At 40.0% G+C, this 23233-nt stretch overlaps 1 protein-coding gene across 2 annotated transcripts in view; it reads right to left on the bottom strand.

Annotated features, from left to right (window-relative positions):
- SP3 (Sp3 transcription factor) overlaps positions 1-21999 on the bottom strand; it is a 57582-nt gene extending 35583 nt beyond the window's left edge. Inside the window, exons 1-4 of one of the 2 annotated variants that reach the window (XM_054477791.2) lie at positions 20978-21999; positions 20210-20358; positions 19580-19693; positions 10636-11995 (exon numbers count right to left, since the gene is read on the bottom strand). In XM_054477791.2, coding sequence (XP_054333766.1) covers positions 10636-11995; positions 19580-19693; positions 20210-20358; positions 20978-20984 — 1630 coding nt within the window. In that variant the 5' untranslated portion in view covers positions 20985-21999. Of the gene's footprint in view, positions 1-10635; positions 11996-19579; positions 19703-20209; positions 20359-20977 lie in introns of both variants that reach the window. The other variant, XM_054477790.2, reaches the window with a different exon arrangement.
- Positions 22000-23233: the final 1234 nt, after the last annotated feature.

The raw sequence follows: 23233 nt of genomic DNA on the forward strand, positions 1-23233 counted from the left end.
TCACATGTTAAGTACCCTCATAAAATAAAGCTGAAGGCCAGGCATGGTGGCTCACGCCTATAATCCCAACACTTTGGGAGGCCAAGGCAGGCGGACTGCTTGAACTCAGGAGTTCGAGGCCACCCTGGGCAACATGGCAAAACCCCATCTCTAGAAAAAATACAAAAGATTAGCCAGGTGTGGTGGCACACACCTGTAGTCCCAGCTAACTCAGGAGGATTGCTTGAGCCTGGGAGCTGGAGATTGCAGTGAACCAAAATTGCACCACTGCACTCCAGCCTGGGTGACAGAGCTAGACCTTGTCTCAAAAAAACTAGAAGTTGAATATAAAAATTGTCCCCAAGAACCACTAAAATGATGAGGCAGTTTAGAGAACAAGCTGTAATAAAGTTCTTCTCTTGGATTAAAAGTAATACGGCATTACTGAAAAATATATCAACACTCTAATGAAGAGCACACATCAGGTGATTTCCATTCTTTTATGTTCATCCAGAATCCTTATTTGCATTATTGTTGCTGACTAAATTATGGGGTAAATTTGGTTATTAAACTAAATATACTATTCCAAAAAAATTAAAGAGAAAAGTATTCAAAAACAACAACAACAAAAAAAAACCACCAATGGTGGGACGGTGGTTCATGCCTGTAATCCCAGCACTTTGGGAGGCCAAGGCAGCTGGATCACTTGAAGCTAGGAGTTTGAGACCAGCCTGGCCAACATGGTGAAACCCTGTCTCTACAAAAAACAAACACTGAGCAGCCATTTGTTCAAGATGCATTTAATAAGCTGAATTAGTTGAGCTCTCTAAAATTCTACGGTTTAAATCACATAGCTATATCAGAACAAGTAAATGGTTATAATATTTACTAATGTTAAATTAAATACACTTCAGGTTGATGAAAGTATCATCCTTAATTAAGGATGGGTCTCATGGAACTATGAACACTATTTTTCCGTAGAATACTAAGAAACCAAAGTGTGACCAAAACCATATATTTAAAATTACTTTATTTTAAAGGTCACACAATGCATTTTAGATCTTCTAGTCTAAATTCCCAATTTCTTCCACATACTATTCCCACTACATCAGAAGACTTGTAAATCAATACAAACTAAATTCAAAAACTACACCTCAAAGTTTCTAAATTGTTACACTAAAAAAAGTCTTGTAAGAACTTATGTATACCTCAACTCAACATGACTAAACCTGAAGGCAAAAAAATGGTGACATTATTTGTAGTGTGGGACAAAAGATTAATATCCCAGACATATAAAGACGTTTACAACATCTTTATGTATACAGTACACAAAAAGTATGCTATACTAGTAGGAGAAAATAAGCAAAAAACATAAAAGGCAATTTAACAAAAAAACACAAATAGCCAATAAACATGCAAAAATGTTCAACTTCCCTAATAAAAACTCCACTGTACACTACTTGTGAGGTGAAAGAGGTAAATAACATCTTAATAGTATGAAAATAGCTTTGACTTCACTCTCCCATTAAAGGATCCCGGGGACACCTCCCCCAGGGGTCTCAGACCACACACTGAGAACCACTCCATTAGTATTTTGGGATAATATTATATGATGTCAGATTTGCTTTAAAATAACCCAGCAAAGGTCAGGCCTGGTGGCTCATGCCTTAATCCCAGCACTTTAGGAGACTGAGATGGACAGACCATTTGAGGTCAGGAGTTCAAGACCAGCCTGGCCAACGTGGTGAAATCCCATCTCTACTAAAAGACACAAAAATTAGCCAGGCATGGTGGCAGGCTCCTGTAATCCCAGCTACTCGAGAGGCTGAGGCAGGAGAATCACTTGAACCCAGGAGGTAGAGGTTGCAATGAGCCAAGATCGCACCACTGCACTCCAGCCTGGGCGACAGAGCAAGATACGGTCTCAAAAAAAGGAATAAATTGATTAAATAACCCAGCAAAAATAAAACTTTAAATGGTAGAAATAAAGGAAACAAGAATAGCAGGGTGTTCATAATTGCTAAAGCTGGGAAAGGGGTACATGGAAGGTTCATTATATAGTTTTTGTGTACTTTTGACATTTTTTATATTTCTAAGTTACCAATATTACTGATTTTTTTTTAAGAGATAGGGGTCTATCTTGCCCAAGCTGGTCTTAAACTCCTGGCCTCAAGCAATTCTCCCACCTCAACCTCCTGAGTAGCTGGAACTAAAGGCATGTACCACCACACTGGGATTCAAATCATCAATTTTTTAAATCCATTTCTGTAATTACTGTTATTTCCTCATTTCCAACTCATTTCCTCAGGATCCATTTTTCCTACTTAATCCTACAGTAGTCAGTTCAATAAAAGTCTTTGAATAATAGTATTTTAAATATCTTCACTAAACTCTGAATCTTGAATAGTAGTTTAATTGCCCACTGAATTCTCGGCTGCTGGTTATTTTCTCTCAGCACAATATTACTCCACGATCTTCTGACATCTGTGTGGCTAAAAAGAAAGATCTGCCTTTTTTTTTTTTTTTTTTTTTTTTAAAGACAGGGCCTCGCTCCACCAGTGTGGAGTGCAGTGGCACAATCACAGCTCACTGCAGCCTCAACCTGCCAGGCTTAAGCAATCCTCCCAACTTAGCCTCCCCAGTAGCTGCGACTACAGGTGCGTACCACCACGCCTTGCTTTTTTTTTTTTAAAGGTAGACGGAGGGTCTTACTATGTTGCCCTGGCTGGTCTCAAACTAACTCCTGGGTTCAAGTGATCCTCCTGCATTGGCTTCCTAAGGTGGTGGGATTAGAGGCATGAGCCACCATGCCTGGCTGGGCTATCATTCCTTGTAAGTAATCTGTCTTCTCTCTGTTAACATTTAAGATGTTAATGTAACATCTCTGTAATGTCTGTGATTTTAGTTTAAGTCAGAGATGAACTTATTTCTACTTATCTACATACCTGAAATAAAACTTGATCTGTAGATTGTATTTCTTCAACACAAGAAAATTCTTAGCCATTGTTTCATCAAACATTGCTTCTCTTGCCATTCACTTTATTCTTTTTTTCTGAAATTCCTACACTGGTGGCTCTCAGTCTATCCTCCATGTCTTAACTGCTCATTCATTATCTCTGTGTGGTATTCTGGGTAAATTCCTAAGCATATTACTATTTGCTCAATCCATTTTAAAGGTTGTCTTTTTTCTCCCCGAAAAACTTTTATGTTTCATCTAAGAAAAAGCACTACCAGTTTTAAAAAAAAAAAGAGAGAGAAACACTGGCATGCCTTGAATTGCAAGATGCACTCCAATTTCAAAATTTTGTCTTAGAATCAATGAAATGGGTTTCTCATGTACAGGATTTGATTGTTTTTCCGTATCTATTGTTTTTGTTTCACTTCTTTTCTATAGATGCTATTGCTTCTTTTATCTCACTGACAATTGCAAGCATACTGATTTTCAAAGTCTTTAACAGAATGTTTTATTTTCTTTAATCTGACATGAATTCATCTCCTAATTGTTGATTTTATCAGCTATCTTTCATAGATTTTGCCTTCATGTATTTTGGAATTTATGTTTTCAGGATCATCTTGAATACAATTTTTTTCTTTCTTTCTCAGTATTACAATTTTGGGTCTGGCATTTCTGCAAGTCCCAGAACTCATATATAACTCTTGTAAGTAGTAATACTGGCTATATCACAAATCCAAACACTCAGCTAACAGTTCAATGGTTCAGACTGGTTCAGATGTGGTGGTCGTAAGACTGTGCTGATGTCCTCCTATTTTCCTGCATCATCGTCTCATCTCTGTAAATCTTCATTTAAGTCATACCTCAGGATAACAAACAGCAACAACTTTTTGTAGCTTCCCTTTAACAAAAAAGAGCTCTACTCCAGGCTCTTGTTTTCAGCAATGAATCTAACTCTGGGTTTTTCTGCATGTGGGGTACTTTTATCTATATTAATAGCTAATTAAATAGGATGTAATTCTTGACCTAAATACTTAGCAAGTATAGGAGGTCCTTATACCCTTATCGAAGGTTTTGCTTTCCACAATGGTTTGTTACCCATAGTCAATCACAGTCCGAAAACATGAAATTAAAAATTCCAGAAATAAAGACTTTATTTAAATTACATGCCATTCTTTGCATTAAGAAATCTCATGCTGTCTCATTCCATCCCACCCAGGACGTGAATCATTCCTTTGTCCAGCCTATCCACCGTACATGCTACCCACTCATTACTATATAGTAAAAATCATAGTGTATATAGGGTTTGGTACTCCCTGGGGTTTCAGGCATCCACTGGGGGGTCTTTGAACTATCCCTCACTGATAAAGGGGGGACTATTCTATTTTCATCCTCCTGAAACTAAAAATTAAGCAATATTGTAAAAAGTGTATATGCAGTATAATTATGACAATATTTTAAAATATATGACACTAAGTCTTATTCCTAAGAGATGAGAAAATTTCACTTTCTACATTAAATATTTCCATAATGTTTTTGTTTTCCATATCAAGCATGTATTACTTTTGTAAGCAAATCAACTTTAAGTACAGAAAATACATAATTATAAGACTCAAAATTAATTAACCAAAAAAACTGTTGGAAAATCAGAATATGCATAGGCTTTCCCCAAGCATTAAAATATAAATCTTAATTTCTAAAATTTAAAGACCATAGCATGCAATACATACGTGATTCACAAACGAAGAGGAAATCAGACATAACCAAGCTAAGTGGTATGATACCTAAATAAACCATCCTCAGGTTATTTTTGATAAGACAACTTTAAAGTCTACAGAAAGCAACAGTGTAAAAGTCTTACACAACAACCTTTTATGTTGTGTAACGGGCAAAAGGAGGTCTACCAATTACTTAAAATCAGCACAGATCACAGTCATCACATTTTGTCTATTCTTTCTGTAACTCTAAAAAGACCATATTTCCATCATACACTCTACTTTTCAAGCAATAGGGTTGGCCTTTTAGCAGTATTTGTGATTTCTAAAATCAACCAGTTCTGACAGTGATCCTTTAGGTAAAATCAGTAAGGATTTATCTTTTACCTTGTTAGAATCACAAATAAAAATGTTTCAGAAGACATTTCCTCCACTTACCATGTAGAAAATAGTTTATTCAAGGCTAGTATCTTTACCCCCAAAAAGGAAAAAAAAAAATCTGAAATAAAAATAATCAAAAAAAGGGAAGAAAAATACAATACTGATATAAATTAAAGAGCACACTGCCAAGACACTATTGGATAGTGAAAAGAACAAAGCCTAGTTGTGAAGCCTTGGGCCAGTTACTTTCCTATCCAACCGTGAGAACAGTAAATAGATTAATGTAAGAAAGAATTATATGAGATAATACACCTAAAAACACCTAAACAGTACCCGATACGGTAGGAGCCCATAAAAGATCCAACCCTCTCTTTTGCCTGTCAATCTTTAAATACTTAAATATTAAGTTAAAAAATCCTGCCTTTTGTAAGGCTTCTATTTTCTCTAATAAAAAAAGATAGCTACCAGTTAACCTGCAACTATCCAGTTTTTCATGAATAATGGGGAATTCTAAACATTAAGTTGTTTGCTTTTAAGAAGAAATGACTTCTATAAACTCTTCTTCCAACTTCAAACACCTGACTCCATTTTAAATGTGCCCAGTCTTGAAAGATTAACCGTATTTTAGATAAAACAAAATCTGACAGAGGACAAAAATTTGAGAGACTGAATTAAGTCCTGGCTTAAATTTGCGGGAAATTTTGACATTGGAAAGATACATAAATTCATACTTTGCCTCCTCTTACCCAGTTTCAAATACATAGCAACGATAAAGTAAAAATGAGACAACAATGAAGTTTCCTAAAACAGCATGCATTTCTCAGTGGGCCACAAATGGACAGAAATATGTAAGATTAGTAGAGTTTCAGCTTGGCGCCTGATGTTTCCAGGAAGATGGAGATTTGGCTTCTAAAGGATAAGGAGTAGTAAAAGTACCCCAAAAAAGAAGGGAACAAAGTCAGACTTACTGCTTAAAACAGGCTGCAGTAGAGGTCATTTTTGTTAAAGGGGTCCTTTAAACTTAACAAAAAACAAACAAAAAGGCAAGTTCCAGAGCCCTGGTTAAAAATAAATAAATAAATTAATTAATTAAAAAGTACTTTTTCCTTTACTTTGGGAAATTGTTACATTAATGTCATGCTTATCAAACGTAAAGTGCAGGCTAGGCACAGTGGCTCATGCCTATAATTCCAACACTTTGGGAGGCCAAGGCAAGAGGACTGCTTGTGCCTAGCAGTTCAAGACCAACCTGGGCAACATAGCAAGATGCCATCTCTACAAAAAATTTAAAACTTAGCTGGGCATGGTGGCGCTAGCCTGTAGTTCTACACATTCAGGAGGCTTAGGCCAGGAGTTTGAGATCACAATGCATTATAATCATGCCGCTGCACTCCAGCCTAGAAAACAGAGACCCTGTCTCTTAAAAAAAGAAAAAAAGAAAAAAAAGCAAACCAAGGATGCCAAAGTTTTCAGCATTTTCATCTGAGCATACTACACGTAACACTGAAACAAATGTTTTGCTCTGATTTTCTGGCGAGAAAAAGCATCTTAACATAATATATCTCCCTTCTTGCCAATTAGAAAGATAGTATACCAAGAGAAAGTTTATATCCTCAAAATGAATTTATTACTAAATATGCTATTTCTTATCCAGCATTTTTATTCTCACTTGCTTTAACTTTTACTTTCTCAAGTAATTTCCCCTTTCCTTTAAAATCAGGACAAAATTCAAATTTAATGGCTTTCTGGAGTATTTATTTTACCCTTCCTGGGCAACATTCAATAAACTAAAATTCCATTTTGTATTCAATATACACAGTGTTTCTATTCTGATAACATTTGAAAAGAAATTACTTTACTGAAGAACCTGGTGCTTTATACCAACTTCATTTCATGACCAACATAAATCCACAAAAATCAAAGTTTCTAGATTTCTTTTCTAACACCTATAGAACTCTGTAACATTAATTTTGTATACACATTAAAAACTGGTTTCTAAAAACTACCTTTTATGTCTTCAGTAGTCTGTCACCTAACTCAAACCTTTCAGTCTCAGAACTCCTTTCCAAACTTACATATTACTGATGTTCACAAAAAACTTCTGTTCATGTAGTATATGTGTATATTGATATTTACCGTATCATAAACAGAAATTTAAGTTTAGTTCATTTAAAAGTAAATCCATTACACGTTAACATAAATTAACATTTTATGAAAAACATTTTTCAAAACAACAAAAAAAGTTTAATGAGAAAACCATGTTTTACATTTTCACAAATCTCTGTAATGTCTAGAGTGAATAAATGAAGACATTTAAAGTCTCAGATCTGCTCCTGCATTCAATCTCTTGCAATATGGTTCAGGCTGAAGTATATGAAGAGTATCTACTCACAGATATGTACCTGGAAAGGGCAAGAATAACTTAATATCCTTTCAGCCAATTGTGGGTTTTTTTTGAATACTACACCAAACTTAACAGGTGGCAGTTTCTTAAAGTTCAGTCCAAATGTGGAATCTGACACTACCTGTAAACTTTCTATACTGTTACTGGTCTATCTCGCACTTTGAATGGATCTTTTACTCATGCATAATTTTATAATATAATGAGTTGGTCATCTGAAAACTGCCGGTTCACTGAACCATCATACAGATCTTCCAAGTGTTAGCACATTTCATTAAAATACAGTATCAAAAAAGCTTTGTTAGTATCACTATCCATCTCATCAGAAAAATATTAAGTATTAAGAAGGTATCAAGCTCATAACAGATTTGAGTTTTCCAAAATTCTAATTTTCACTGAAAGCACAAATTTTGTCAGCAGCAGCAAATGCTTTCCACTTTTTTTCCTTCACATGGCAGGCTCACTTCATTTTTTTTTTTTTTTTTGAGGAAATATCTGTCACTTAACTACATTAATCTCAAGACCACAGTTTATCATTCTTTCAAGTAAAAACAGTATTTGATGAAAATAGCATCTAGTTCGGCTTGCAACTCACAGAACTGCATAACTGAGGAAAAAAAGTGGTTTTTTAAAGACAATTCTTATTTTGATATGTAGCAAAAATGCTTTATTAAGGCATACTTCCCACTTCATCACAAAGAATACTAAAAAGATATGCAGTAGGAACTACAAACCAAAACCATCACTTCATACCCACTAGGATGGCTGTATTCAGAAAGATGGGCAATAATAAGGTTGGTGGCGCTAGAGAGAAACTGGGACTCTCAACACATTGCTGATGAGACTGTAAAACGGTATGGTCTCTTTGGAAAACCAGTTAAACCCAATTGCCATACAACCCAGCAATCCAGTCCCGGGTACATACCCAAAAGAAAACATTTCCACACAAACTACTACCCACACAAATGTTCACAGCAGCATTATTCATAATAGCCAAAAAGTGGAAACAACCTAAATGTCCATCAGCAGATAAATAAAATGTGGTATATCCATACAGTGGAACAGTATTCAGCCATATATAAAGAAATGAGGTACTGACATATACCATGACACAGATGAACCTTGAAAACATCATCCTAAATGAAAAGAAACCAAACACCAAAGGCCACATATTGTACAATTACACTGATAGGAAATAACTGGCAAATCCGAAGGGACAGAAAGTAGCGTAGTGGTTGTCAGGGTCTGAGGGGAAGTGAATGACGAGTGACTGCTAAAGGGTATGGGTTTCCTTTTGAGGTAATAAAAATGCTCTGAAATTAGATAGTGATGATGGTTGTACAACTCTATGGCCATAGTTAAAACCAGTGAATTGTATGAAGAATGAGTTTTATGGTATGTGAGTTATATCCCAATAAAGCTATAATTTTTTAAAAGACATGCAGCCCTCAAGGGTCAAGATTTAGTAAATATCTTTTCTTACTGGTTCATCAAGGTCATTCTTGGGTGAAACTGGGATTTTTCTTTAACTGCAAGTGCATGGTCATGAAGAATACAGCAACAACTATTACAGTTTGCTGTCACTGCCTTGATTTATTCTAAGACACAAGCAGTTTTATCCACCACCACTGTAAGTGTCAACACAGAGAACAAGGCAAACAATTTCTTAGTGTAGCTTGATGTGAAGGACCTCTGAGAGGGTCTCAGGGATATCCAATGGTCCACAGATCACATTTTAAGAACTACTGCTCTAGGCCAGGAGCAGAGCGGTAGCTCACGCCTATAATCCCAGCACTTTGGGAGACCCACACCTGTAATCCCAGCACTTTGGGAGGCCCACACCTGTAATCCCAGCACTTTGGGCGGCGGAGGCAGGCGGATCACTTGAGGTCAGGAGTTTGTGACCAGCCTGGCCAACATGGTGAAACCTCATCTCTACTAAAAATACAAAAATTAGCCGGATGTGGTGGTATGCACCTGTAATCCCAGTTATTCAGGAGCTAATCCCAGTTACTCAAGAGGCTGAGGCACGAGAATTGCTTGAACCCAGAAGGCAGAGGTTGCAGTGAGCCAAGATCACACCACTGCACTCCAGCCTGTGTGACAAAGCGAGACTCCAACTCAAAAAAAAAAAAAACTACTGCTCTAAACCAGTTTCAGAAATCCTAATCCCAACCCCTAAAAAAAAAAAATCACAGCTTCAGAAAGCTCAAATGCAATTAAAGGATTTCCAAATATGGATCTGAGGTTCTAAGACCATTCCAATTTTCTAAGTATGTAACACAGATTTATCAAAAGAAAAAAATCTTTAAATGGTGATGGGAGTTATGTGAGTCAGTTCAGTTAAAGTGTCCCAATTTAAGAGTTTAGAATCACTGACCTGGTGAAAGAACGTTAGTAGTACAATCTCCACAGAAATCCAAATACAAAACAGAATTAAAGCAATAAAGTTCAGGATTTACTGCACAACAAAATATTCAATCAAATGTTATCTAGACAGACAACATTAATAGGGTAAAAATGACACTATCTCTTTTTAAACTTTATTATTTAATTCTTATACAACATTCAAAGAGTAGACTTCAGAAATGTCTACCCATACTATTGACAACTATTTCTAGCACAGCTAAGTTTAATGCCCACTATCACAGAATCAAAGAATTTTTGGTCTGGAAGGTCACCTAGACAGTTACCTAGTCCAACACCTCCATTTTACACAACAAGGAAACTGAGTTTGCAAAAGAAAAATAACTTGGTCAAAATCACACACCTAGCAAGTGGCTGAGGCATATTTACTCCCAGTACCATGTTTTCACTATACCAACCTGACTCCTCAACCAAATATAATGCATAAAAATTTTAATTCACATCACACTAAGGCCAACCAAGACACCCTACCTGCCAAATAAAAATTGTATAATGCCTGACAATATCAATCAGATGTCAAAACAAATATGAAATTAAGAAAAAACTATAAACATAATTGGCATAATAGAAAAATGAACCCCTAACTTCAAAAACTACAAACTTTCAAAGAATAATTTGGAAGATACTTTGATGTCTACTTTCATACAAACATATTTTCATACAAACATTGATCGTTACTTCTAATGTAAGCCTGATGCTGATAAATACCTAAAGCAAAAAATTTCCCTCTATGTATTATCACTGAACTTATTTATGGCATGACGTAACTTAAGACTCACCTGCAGGACTGTCAGCATTCTCTCCTGGATGTAGCTGTATACCAGTAGAATCTATAGAGTTTACTGTAACTGTTTGTAGATTTGGCAACTGACCAGTGCTTAGACTAACTGGAGTTGAAGTGAAGGCTCCACCTGCCGCAACTTGACCAAGTGTGAGGGTTTGAACAGGCGTCAAAGTTATTTGTTGGGCAGCAGTATTCTGTATTTGCAAATTCTGCAAGTTCTGGACCCCTTGTACTTGAAACGTTTGCCAAGTTACCTGTCCAGAAGGGGTCACTGTCTGTGCCTGAATTAAAAAGGTTCCAGGATTCAGCTGCAATTGAAGATTTTGCAAAGCCTGTTGTGATATATTTTGACCACTGGCTTGCACACCATGGATTGTCTGTGGTGTAATACCTTGCACAATTTGGGCTTGACTGGTTGGCTGCTGAGACTCTTGAAGTTGTAGATGCTGTACAACAGGCTGTGCTGTAGAAACCTGAATATTCTGTGCCTGTGTCTCTTCAGAAACAGGCGACTGGATATAATTTCCCTGAAGATCTGAAGAATGAACTTGCCCACTAGATGTAGTCAAGCTATTTGTGTTTTGTTGTAATATACCTGTACTATCTATCGTAACAGGCAACTGTGATGAAGAGGATGTTGGCACAAATAAATCTGTATCAGTATTAGTTTCATTAATATCAGGAGAAACCCGCTCACCAGTCCTTTCTGAATTGTCTGAACTATCCATAGCTTGTCCTGTGTTTATCAAATGTCCATCGGCATTAATGCCTGCAGTCATTGTCTGAGAACTGCCCGAAAGTCCCAAAGAATCTAGATCGACACTATTGATTGGTACAAACGTAATATTTCCTGGCAGACCAAGAGGCACATTAGCAACTACTTGGGTTTGACCAGGAAAAGATGAACCACCAATTGCAACTCCCTGAACCTGGACTTGACCAGTCTGTGGTATGAGATTCTGGATGTTAGCAGGAGGTGTTCCAGAGGCAAGTAAGGTTTGATTAGAGCCAGGAATGATCTGAATTTGACTGCTTTCTTGATTTATACCCCCATTATCTGAAGAGCCTGTGAAACCAATTTGAACCTGCTGACCATCTGTTGACTGGATCTGTGGTATCACTTGATATTGAACATTGGACACTGTACCATTTGATGAATCTGATCCTGGTGCAACGGAAAATATTTGTTGATTCTGCAAATTCTGAAGGGGAAGAACATACTGCCCACTTGAAGCAGCAGCACTTGGAATCTGGACTAGATTACCAGCTTCATCTTTTATAGTTGTAGGTGTGGCTGACAAAACCTCCCATCGGTTTGGTGCTCCTCCTAACTGTGCAGAAGCCAAATCACCTGTCTGGATGAAGAAAACAAAAAGGTGATATATTTGTGGTATATTTAAACCAACCCTCAAAAAATTTTAAAAACTGGTATCAATCCTACTACCTGAAAATTCAACTTATCTTAAAACACAATAGAGTTCAAATACAGTAGCAGTACTATATGAACTACAATAATTATCACTTCCAATTTTGTTACTGCAAAGACAATTCATCCTATTTGAGTGGGATAAAAAAAATTCTCAGAATGTTCATCACAACCACAGACCAATCTTCTAATCCTGCATCTATGATCTCTAACACTATACAGTTAAAACACAAAACAAAACAGTGGAGATGGCTATGACCAGATCAGGTGCATTATATTTGTGTATAAAAAGGAAACATTAGCATAGTGTATTAAGTCATCCGAGTTAGAAAAGATTTATTATTGCTATAAGCCTAAAATCAAACAATGAAATCTACTCTTTTGTGGCATCTATTAACATACTCTAAAGTAACTCATGGCTAGGGCTATTCCATTAAGCTATCAAACTCTTTACTTTTTCCATGAACTAATGAAAAACAAAGACCTTAAAAAAACTTAACGAGAAAAAGTCATTGCCCTGTGACCCCATGACAACGTAGCCCCATTTGAAAGGTTTTTCTAGGATCAGAAGCTGAAGCATACACACTGTGACTTTACTTACTATTCTAAGTTTTCAGTAGAATGCCTGGCATATACCTTTTGTATTCTGGTGTATTAATACAATTTGAGAGAGAGAAAGATAATCTAGGGTTTCATTATATTCTCAATGGGAATCTCAATGGGACCATAAAAATCAGTTGAGACATACACAGTTCTCTCAACATAAACCATTCCATAAAACTTAATGCAAATATGATAAACAAAAAAATATTAAGTTTCTTAAAGAAACTCACTACCTGATTTTCATGAAGACATAGTTGAGAAATATATACAGTTATTTCGGTGGATGAACCACAGTTAAATGACTCAATTCAAACATTTGAATGTAAGTTACCAAGATGAAATACACACGTGAGTAAACCCATGACATACAATCCCAATCTTCAAACGGTTCACTGTCAATCCAAGCAGATATACACACATCCATGCTAATACAATGTGAAAAGTAGCATAGACTAGTCATATGATCAAAACACTGTGGAAGATACAAGATTGAAAAAAAAGATTTCATATAGAGATATTTTAAAGTAGTATTAGAATATAAGATTTTCCTGTAGTCAGTTAAAAAAGAGGCACTAATAAAAGCATAGAAACAATAAAATCACAAACAAAAAAGAAACCCTAAATAATAATATGCAGTTTGGAGTTGAAGAAAAGATCCCAAAAAGGCTCATATCCATAGAGGAAAGTAATGGGGAACAGGACTAGATATTTTTATCAAGGCTTGTAAATGGCTTCACAGATCCCACTAAACTGTTTGGACTTTATCCTGTAGATAGTGAGTGAAAGCTATAAAAGGTTTATAAGCAAGTGAGTGGTGCAATCACATCTGTGTTTTATAAAGATAAACTAAGGCTCAATGAAGGAGACTGAAAGAAAGGGAGAAGAGACTAAAGGCTAGAAATCGTGGAACCCAATACAAATCCCTAGGCCTGAACTAAAATAGTGATCTGTCTTAAATACACTTAAATTATATTTACTAAACAATTTTAAAATGAAGCATCAGACATTAAAGTCACATGTCACTCTGCAACTTCAATCTGGTACAGAAATTACAATGTTAAGTCACCTTTCCTAACATTACAGTGACAAATGTTTCATTTCGGTCTCTTGGCATTTTAAGTAAACTACAAATATTTAAATCTATATACTAAAATCTACACTACAGTGTGTCTAAAATCCAATCTTTATCTTCCTAAGGTTATTGCTCACCTGGAGGATCCACTGAAATTTTTTCTGACCAGCATAAAATTTACAAGTATTGAACTTTTATCAAAGAATATAGTAACTCAGACACAAATTAATTTTATAATACTGGCATTTTGTCCCTTTTCCTTTCTTTAAAAAAAAAAAAGTCAAATTTACAGCATCTAAAGTGTTTTTTTTTAACAATACCGTAATAAAGGCAGATATTCAACCATCATTGAACAGCTTTCTCGTCAAGAAATTCCTTGAAAATAAATACAGCTAACTCAAATGACAAATCTGAGTGAATATTGCCCAAGTCATCCCCTCTCCAGAAGCTAGATAAAAATAAACTGTAGTGCCACTTTTCCCAGCAATTCAGGCCATTAATTGAAGGAAAATCTCTAAACCTAGAGCAAAGTGATATATTCTGAACTTTTCTGAATAAGCCTGAAATGAAAAGCATTATTAAAATACCTGTGAAGCACAACGATGGGAAAAAAAAAAAAAAGCAACAGGTAATTTAAGGAAAAGAATCAAGCAAGAAAAGGGACTTTTTTAATTTAATAAATTTGCAGTTTTAAAAAAATTTGCTAAATACCCTATTTTCTAAATGGAATGGAAAAAACACATTGAATCAGAAAACTACTAGATGATTTATGCTAAAACTACACTCGACAAAGAATATATTACACAAGAAGAAAAAAAGCTCAGAACTGAGTTCTAGTTCTGGCTACACTGTGGAATTGTGTGAGTTAGAGCAACTCAATTTTCTCATGTCAACAACCGGAAAAACATTACCTTGCAGGGTCATAAGAATCAGAAGACAAATATTAAATTTTATAAACTATTGAGCACTGTGCAATCCCAAGATCATTGTGATTGCTAAGATTATGAGAACAGATTTGAAAAACATCCATTAAATTTAGCCTAGCACAATTCCTGGCACTCAGTAAGATCAATATATATTTACTGAATGAATAGTTATTTTACTTTAAAATCATTGCAAACACAATGACAGAATGGATCAAAACAAATTTTGAGGTATTAAGAGCCTTCTATGAAAAAGTCTAAACCAATTTTAAGCCTATTTATTTCCACAATTCCACAACGAATCAGCTCCAAATATTTCAAAACTACAAAGCCTTGTAAAGCACAATCATTTGTAAAAGAAATTTCATCAGCAATATACCACTAAAAGAGATAAATTACACTAAATACCAAATGGGAGAGGAATAAATTAGAAAATCATCTGAGACCAAAAAAAAAAAAAAAAAAAGTTTGAAAAATGTTTGATGTTATACTACTGGAAACACTACAGAAACAAAAGAATAAAAGGAGATTTAAAAACATACAACCACGGCAGGGCCGGTGGCTCACGCCTGTAATCCCAGCACTGTGAGAGGCTGAAGCGGGCAGATCACTTGAGGTCAAGAGTTTGAGACCAGCCTGACCAACATGATGAAACCCCGCCTCTACTAAAAAGACAAAAATTAGCCGGGCATGCTGTATATCTGTAGTCCCAGCTACTCGGGGGCTGAGGCAGAAGAATGGCTTGGGCCTAGAAGGCGGAGATTGCAGTGAGCCGAGATTCCGCCACTGCACTCCAGCCTGAGTGACAGGGCGAGACTCGGTCTCAAAAAAATAAAATTAAAAAAATTAAAACAGGCAACCTAGACGAGAACTAGTATTTGGTTTAGAAGCAAGATAATCCTCTACATAACTTATGTCTACGTAAGTTTACAAACCAAATTAAAAATCCACCAGTGTTTCTCTCAGTACCTTTCTTACCGGACAATTAACAAACAAAACCTAGGCGGGTGGATCCTTTGAGTCTAGGAGTTCAAGACCAGCCTAGGCAACATGGCGAAACCCCATCTCTACAAAAAATACAAAAATTAGCCAGGCGTGGTGGCACGTGCCTGTAGTGTCAGCTACTAGGGAAGCTGAGGTGGGAGGATCAATTGAGCCCCAGTGGTTGAGGTTGCAGTGAGTTGTAATCGCACACCTCCATTCCAGCCTGGGAGACAAAGCGAGCCTTTCTCAAAAAACCAACAAAACACCATCTAACATGAATGTTGGCATTAGTATGGTAAAAAGTTGTAACTAAGGCACTCTAAATCTCTCTACATACAAATATACCTGTGGAAACGGAAAAAGAAAAAATTCACACCACCTATTGCACAGCATTTGGAAATGATTATTAACTTAGTTCCCACGAATGCCTTTACAAAAGCCAGAAATAGGAAAGGAAGGCGTATAACTGGAAACAAGAACAAGTGTGAAGCTGAGGTGGAAACAAACCAAGAACTCAGGCAAATATTCAAGTTTCTTAAAATCTTCAAAGAGCACTAAAAGAACTCAAACAGACTTCAAATAGAATTACCCTACCCAATGAATTAGTTACAATGACAGCACAGGTCTTATTTTAAATAATGGCAAAATAACTTTTTTGAAGTAAGCTATTACTTATTTTTTAGCTCAACATTTATGTGCCAAACTAAGGAACACTAAATTTACAACCTAAACCAAAGATCAGGCAATCACTTTCATAACAGTCACTTATTTTAGGCCGGGTGCAGTGGCGTAGGCCTGTAATCTCAGCACTTTGCAAGGCCAAGGTGGGCGGATCACGAGGTCAGGAGATCTAGATCATCTCGGTGAAACCCCGTCTCTACTAAAAATACCAAAAAAAAAATTAGCCGGGCGTGGTGGCACACGCCTGTAGTCCCAGTTACTCGGGAGGCTGAGGCAGGAGAATGCTGTGAACCCGGAAAGCAGAGCTTGCAGTGAGCCGAGATCGTGCCACTGCACTCCAGCCTGGGCGACAGAGTGAGACTGTCTCAAAAAAATAAAAAAATAAAAAAAAAAAGTCACTTATTTTATTCCACTAAAGTAAAAATGAAATAAATTAATAATCCACAAGTTCACATAAATGCAAACTGGTCAAAGTTAATACTTGCACAAAGGTCTACTTTTTTTCTATTTCCTGGTTTACTACTAAAATTAGCCACAACTTAAGTACAAAGGAGCGTTGCTATAAAACCATCTTTCAGAGTCCATGTTGTAGGACATTATATACGAGACTTGCTTTGTCACTAGACTTCTTCAGCAATGTACTGTGGGTAACCAAACACCCTTGGCTAGGATCCTCTTTTATGACAAATTCCAAATTCAAAATCCAAATATTAAAAGCAATCTTCAGCACAGTTGATTGGCTTTTCAAGGCCCTTTTAATCTCAAAATACCAAGCTAAACTGGCATAAAGTTGATCTGTATGTGTATATTTCCACTTGTTTAAACACAACAATATATATGCAATGTGGAATCCTGGACTGGATCCCAGAAGAGAAAATGGACATTAGTGGAAAAGTTGGTGAAATGCAAACAAAGTCTAGTTAGTAATGTCATACCAATGTTCATTTCTTAATTTGGACAAATGTATCATCATTATCCTAACATTAGGGGAAGCTGGATGAAGGGTATGAGATGACTCAGTTCTGTATTTCCAACTTTTCTATAAATTTAAAATTATTCCAAAACACAATTATTTAAAAACACAGCTATAACCTCTCATAATTCCCAGTCATTTGAGTAATAAAAGATTATCTAAGCCCATGAACTCATGTGAATTTCCTTTTCTAAGATGTGCTGAAAAAATGTCTGAAGTTCATATTTGCACTGGAAAAATAAATTTTTAGCAAATTTTCCATTTGCTAAGGCAAATACACACAAGCCAGTCTTACCTAATTTTACTCAAAGTGAAAAATCTTGGGTGCAGGTACCAGACATCATAAAGAAATATATGGTTTGGGTTTTTTTTTTTTAGGCAAAACTATTTTCATTTTATTATGATCAGCAAATTATGATGTATTTGATTGATAAATCTCAGATTTATCAGATCGATTCTAGTTCGTGTTCATCTGGCAGAATATGTGTTGTATGATGTATTTGATTGATAAATCTCAGATTTATCAGATCGATTCTAGTTCGTGTTCATCTGGCAGAGTATGTGTTGTCAGGAGTGATTTGGTAATTCAGAGAAGCAGCTAAAGCAGCATGGAAACTTCCCTACAAGTATATGGCCACAGCTGGCTAAGGTTGGAGACAGTATTCTATCCTTGGGCCTCAGACTCACATATACATACACATATTATTCACCCATATTTCCTTACTTCTTCCCTCCCCATCTGTAAACTGATATCTAAACTTTACAAATTACAGTTACGAGAAAAGTTTTGTTCCATTTGAAATACAAAAAAGATCAGTAGAAGCAATCTTTTTTTTAATTTTACTTATGCAGTAGTTTTTTAAGATAGAATCAATTTGTTTTGGCACTTTGGAACTAGAGGGATACAGTTCAGAAAAAAATCTACCAACCCTCAGTGAAGCCGAAATGAGGTGAAAAAAAGGCGTACCAATCCATAAATGTATTTAAAAATAACAATGCCTAATATAATTTTACATTTTTACATCTTAATCTGCTTATGAAAAAACAAGACATTAAAACTATTCACATCCCCTATAACGAAGCACTAAAATTACAAATCTATTTACCAATAATAGCTTAACATTGGTTTAACTTAAAAAAAAAAAAATACCTGGACATACTAAGCATTTGCTGTAGACTATACCAAATACCAAACTTCTGTCTTCAGTGACTATTCAAAGTATCACTCCACAAATCAATTCCTATGATCCACCACACACACACACACACACACACACACACACACACGAGAGTTTTCATTATTTTAATAGGTGAACAAATCTACACAAGTGATGATCCAAATGTAAAATTCACAATTAACAGTCTAAAAACTGTTCCTATCCTATTTGTATTAACCCCTCATATAACACAGGCGAGCTCCTCCCCTTGCCCCAGGCACTGAAAACACTACAGAATGAATCCCACCATATCTTACCTGACTAGCAGTCGTAATAAAATGAAAACATACTTTTGCCAACCAAATTCAACTACAAGTATTGTACTACTAGTATGCATGTAAATACAATTCCTTACACATACTTTTCTAACACTAATAGTTATATTCAGTTTCAAAAGCTAAAGTACTATCTAAGCAACTTGCTGATTTCAAAGGCTGCTAAATGTTTCACTTACCCCCCTTACAAAAAAAAAAAAGTCACTGCAAATTTAAGTAGTAGTCTGCAAAAACTAAACTTCAACGATTTTGAACGGTCACTAAAAAAGCAAAGAGTGTTCACTCCTGCATACAAAAGGGTAATTCAAAGAATAAACCCTCTTTTTTTTCTAATAATGTATGATTTAAAACAGTAAGATCCTGTGACTTCCAGCAGAAAATGCTCCAGGTTCAAAAATACTAAAAACTAAAGACACTGCCTCTAGTTGATACTATCTATGGCCGATAGGCTGTGCTTCAAAATTTTGTAGTGTTAAGCGAAGGAGTTTTCAGCACTGATATGAATTGCTCAAACATCCATTTTGGAGTCCTCTACCCCCGCCCTCTCAGACTTCATTTTGTGAAGATTTTGCGCGAGGTGCCGCAGTGACAATTTCGAAAAAGCCTGGGCTGGCTTCGGATCCAAACCGGGATGCGAAAGAGCAGGAAAGGGCGCCCTGGAGCCCAGCGGCCCGTGCGGGTCGGGGGAAGCGCGGGCGCCGGGGAGGCCTTTTGGGCGGGCGCGCCACCGGTCCGGGATGGCGGGCGCCCGGCCTCGGCGGGGGCGGGCCGCGCGCGGGACTTACCGCTCCGGCGGCGGCGGGGGCCCCGGCTGCGGCGGCCGCCTCCTCCTCGTCGTCGCCCGGCGATGGCGGCCCTATCTTGCTGCAGGTAGCGGCCAGCAGAGCGAGCGGTGACGGCTGAGTGTCCTACCCCCAATGGGCGGGTTCAGAGAGGGAGACAGGGGGAGGGGGTGGCGGTTAGGGCCGGGCCGCCGCTCGCACAGGAAGTACGACTCGGTCCCCGCCGACTGCGCCCGGGCGAGCGCCAGCCCGCGCTCTCCTCCTCCTCCTCCTGGTCCCGCCGCCAGCCCCCGCCTGGCGTCCCCCGCTCCACGCACCCCGGCTCCCCGGTCCGCGGGCAGGCGGGCGGCGGGCTGCGCGCCGGGCCTCCGCCTTCCGCCCGGAACCCACCCCCGGGAGGGCACGCTGGGGCCCACACTCACACGCGCACAAAAAGGCGGCAGGCGGGCGAGGCGGGGCGGCGCGGGCGGGGTCGGAGCGTTGGCGCCTCGGGCGGGCAGCTCCCGGGGCGGGGGGAGGGGAGGGGAGGGGAGAGGCGAGGAAGGAGGGGTGAGGCGAGGAGGGAGGGGAGAGGCGAGGGGAGGAGAAAGCGGCGCGAGGGGGGAGCCGGGCCGGGGTTCAGCCGCTCCTCACCTGGGCCGCCGCCGCCGCCGCCACCGCGCCGTTTCCGTGCTGTTGCTGCTGCTGCAGATACTCGCCGTGGCCGCCGCCGCCGCCACCGCCGCCGCCGCTATCCACGTCCAAGGCAGCCATTTCCTCTTGTTTCACGGGCTTTTCGGGAGCTGCAGGCACAGCGCGGGGGGGTGGGGGTGGGGAGGAAGGCGGGTGGCGGAGAGGGAGGGGGCCCGCGGGCCGAGGCGAAATTACTCCCAAAGCCCTGACCCAGGCCCCTTCCCCTCCCCCACCCGCCCCCCGGCGGCGGCGGCGGCGGCGGCGGCGGCTCCCTCCTCCCCTCCTGCTGCTGCCCCCGCCCGCCGCTGCCTGTAACCCTCCTCCTCCTCCTCTTTCCCTCCTCCTCCTCCTCCCCGCGCTGCCCCTGCCCCCTCTCCTCTCCTCCCCTTTCCCTTCGCGCCGCTCGCTCTCACTCGCGCTCGCTCCTCTCGCACCGTCAGTCACTCACACACGCCCGCCCGCGCCCGCACACAGGGGGATGCGCTCCCGGCGGACCGGGCCGCCCGCCCCGGGGCCTGGCGGGGAGACGGCGTTGCTGGGGCTTCGGGGGTGGACGGTGGCTGGCGGGGAGGGGAGGGAGGCGCAGGGGAGTGCAGCTTTCCGCCTCTCACAGACACTCGGTCGCACACACGGGGCCGAGACCGGCGGCAGCGGCCCCGGGCTGGCTGTGGTCGGCGGCAGCGGCGGCGGCGGCAGCAGCAAGGGTTGCTCTCTCTCGGCTTTACGTACCGGTCATAGTGTGTTTAGGGCACCTCAGGCGGGGCTCCCCGCCGCCTTACACATGGTGAGGAGCGAAGGCGGCGGCGGCGGGAGAGGATGCGGGAAGCGGCGGCGGACACGGCCGGAGCGGTCCGGGGATTTTTTTTTCCTATTTTGATTGACTGTGCGGGAAACACAAAAGGTGGAGCCTCCAGCCCAAAAGGGGGGAAGAGGGTGACAGCCCGCCCGGAACTCCCGCCCCTCTTCTTGGCCCTCATTTGCCGCCGTGCTCTTCGTCGGCTGTGCTCATTGGTCCAGGCGCCCGTCCGTCGGTCTGCCAGGCGGCGCGCTTCCTGTTTGCCCCCGGGTGGAAGGGGAGAGACAATGAGCGGCCGTGGCAGCGTAGGTTTTCGAGAGCGGCTGCGGCTCGCCGGTTACCCCGCTGTGCCCGCCTCTCTTGCCGGCTGCCGCTGCCAGGCCCGAGGCGCAGGCCTCCTCCACCTTGCAGGCGCTGGGAGCAGGCCTAGCCAAGCTGTAGGGGAGCTGAGCTGGGGAGGAAATAAGTCCCCGGTGACTCCTGCTCCACTGGACGCTTCCTCCATCCCGGCAGCAGCCTTGGCCGGATCTCCCCAGGGCCTCGCGCTCTTGGAGCCGCCGCTTCCTTGCGCTGCCAGGAGGCCACCGCCGCTCAGCCCCGGGGCTGCTGCTGCGGCCGCTGCCGCTACTGAGCAAACCAGACCCGCCCCACGAGCCCGGGGGGAGGGAGCTGGTATTAGGGGAGACACCCCCTCCGAGGCTGGAGGAGGATTTTTCTCTCACACATCCAGCTTTCTGATTCACAGTCACAGCCATCTCGCTCCCAGCCCCCTTAGCCCCAGCTTTCCAACCGGTCTCCCACTTTCACGTACCCTGAAGGCAGGCATTTAAGCAAAAAAGAAATCTCAAGTCACTTCACATACGGAAGGAGAGTTTTAATTTTGGCCAGTGGCACCAAAACGGGCACTTAAAAGTATATTTCATTTTACTTGTGGTATGTGTATGTATTCAATGGGGTAGAATTCTGTGTTTTAAAAAATCGATCACATAATCATTTTGCTGCACAAACGTATTATTCCCGGCCTCTTTATCCTCTTGGTACCAAGTCAGATATCTCCTGAAACAAGCCCATCAACCACTGCCAACGTTTTTTAAAGTCGTGAACCGGCGAAGTACCTTTTTTACCCCATTGGAACATTTTTGTTGTATTTTAAAATCTTGTTTCACTTACTGGGTTAGGTTAACACTCCTTCCTTCTTTGGCATCCTTGATATCTTGCTGTCATCCTGGGGGAAAATGCTCAGGTTTTATGTGTGTGTTTTGCCAACTAAGAGACATCTCTCCCTGTTACCTTCAAGTATAGTTGCCAAGAAAGAAGTTAAATTCAAGAGGTGGAAACACTGTCCACAATACCTCTTTTTTAGAAATCTGGCTCAAGATTCAGTTTTCCCATTACTGTGATTATTATATTTTGTGTAATATGTGATGTGCTGGTGGATGAGGTTGTGAAGTCCAAGCGCTTTAACCAGATTTTGTGTGTCCTAACTTAATAGGTAATCCATTTGTGAGATACTGAGTTTGCATCCCAGTTCCAAAGCACTTAACCGCCTATGCTGACAGGATCAGAAGCATTGTATGGTTACTTTGCTCTTAATTGTACAAAGATCGAATTTCCAGGGAATTAACCTAAAAACCACAAACATGCGGAAACGAGACTCAAAACTCTGAGTCCAAGAATAGGGTTCATCTCTTCTAATAATAAGTCCTTGTAGTCTCATATTTAAGTGGAAAAATCACTTTCAAAGTTGAGTGGTATAACCTATGTACTATTTTACAGCAAAAACTTTTAAGGAAATAAAAGTCACAAAATAACCTGATTTGGGGTGGGGGAAATGGAAAAAGAGATGGGTGTCTTGAAGAGCAGGACAGGTGAAAATAAGTGGACTAGGAGAGAGGAAGTCACTATTATCACTCTGTTCCTACCTGGATCTCTTGGGTGGAAGGTAGCTCTTTCCCTAGAAAGGATATCTCAGGCATTTTCAGTTTTTGTTGTTGTTTTTTTTTTTTCAGGAGTGGGGATATGTTCTACACTATCGCCATACCCTTTTTGCAAAGTGTTAGTCCAGCCACCTAGAGAGCAAAGTACTTGGCCACAGGAATTAAATTCATTTCTTCATTGATACCAATTGGTAAATGATATGAGACATGAATTGTCTTTTTTCTTTCTTTTTTGGGGGGTGGAGACGGCAC

Source organism: Pongo pygmaeus, chromosome 11 (genome assembly GCF_028885625.2).
Source record: "Pongo pygmaeus isolate AG05252 chromosome 11, NHGRI_mPonPyg2-v2.0_pri, whole genome shotgun sequence".
NCBI classification, from domain to species: Eukaryota; Metazoa; Chordata; class Mammalia; order Primates; family Hominidae; genus Pongo; species Pongo pygmaeus.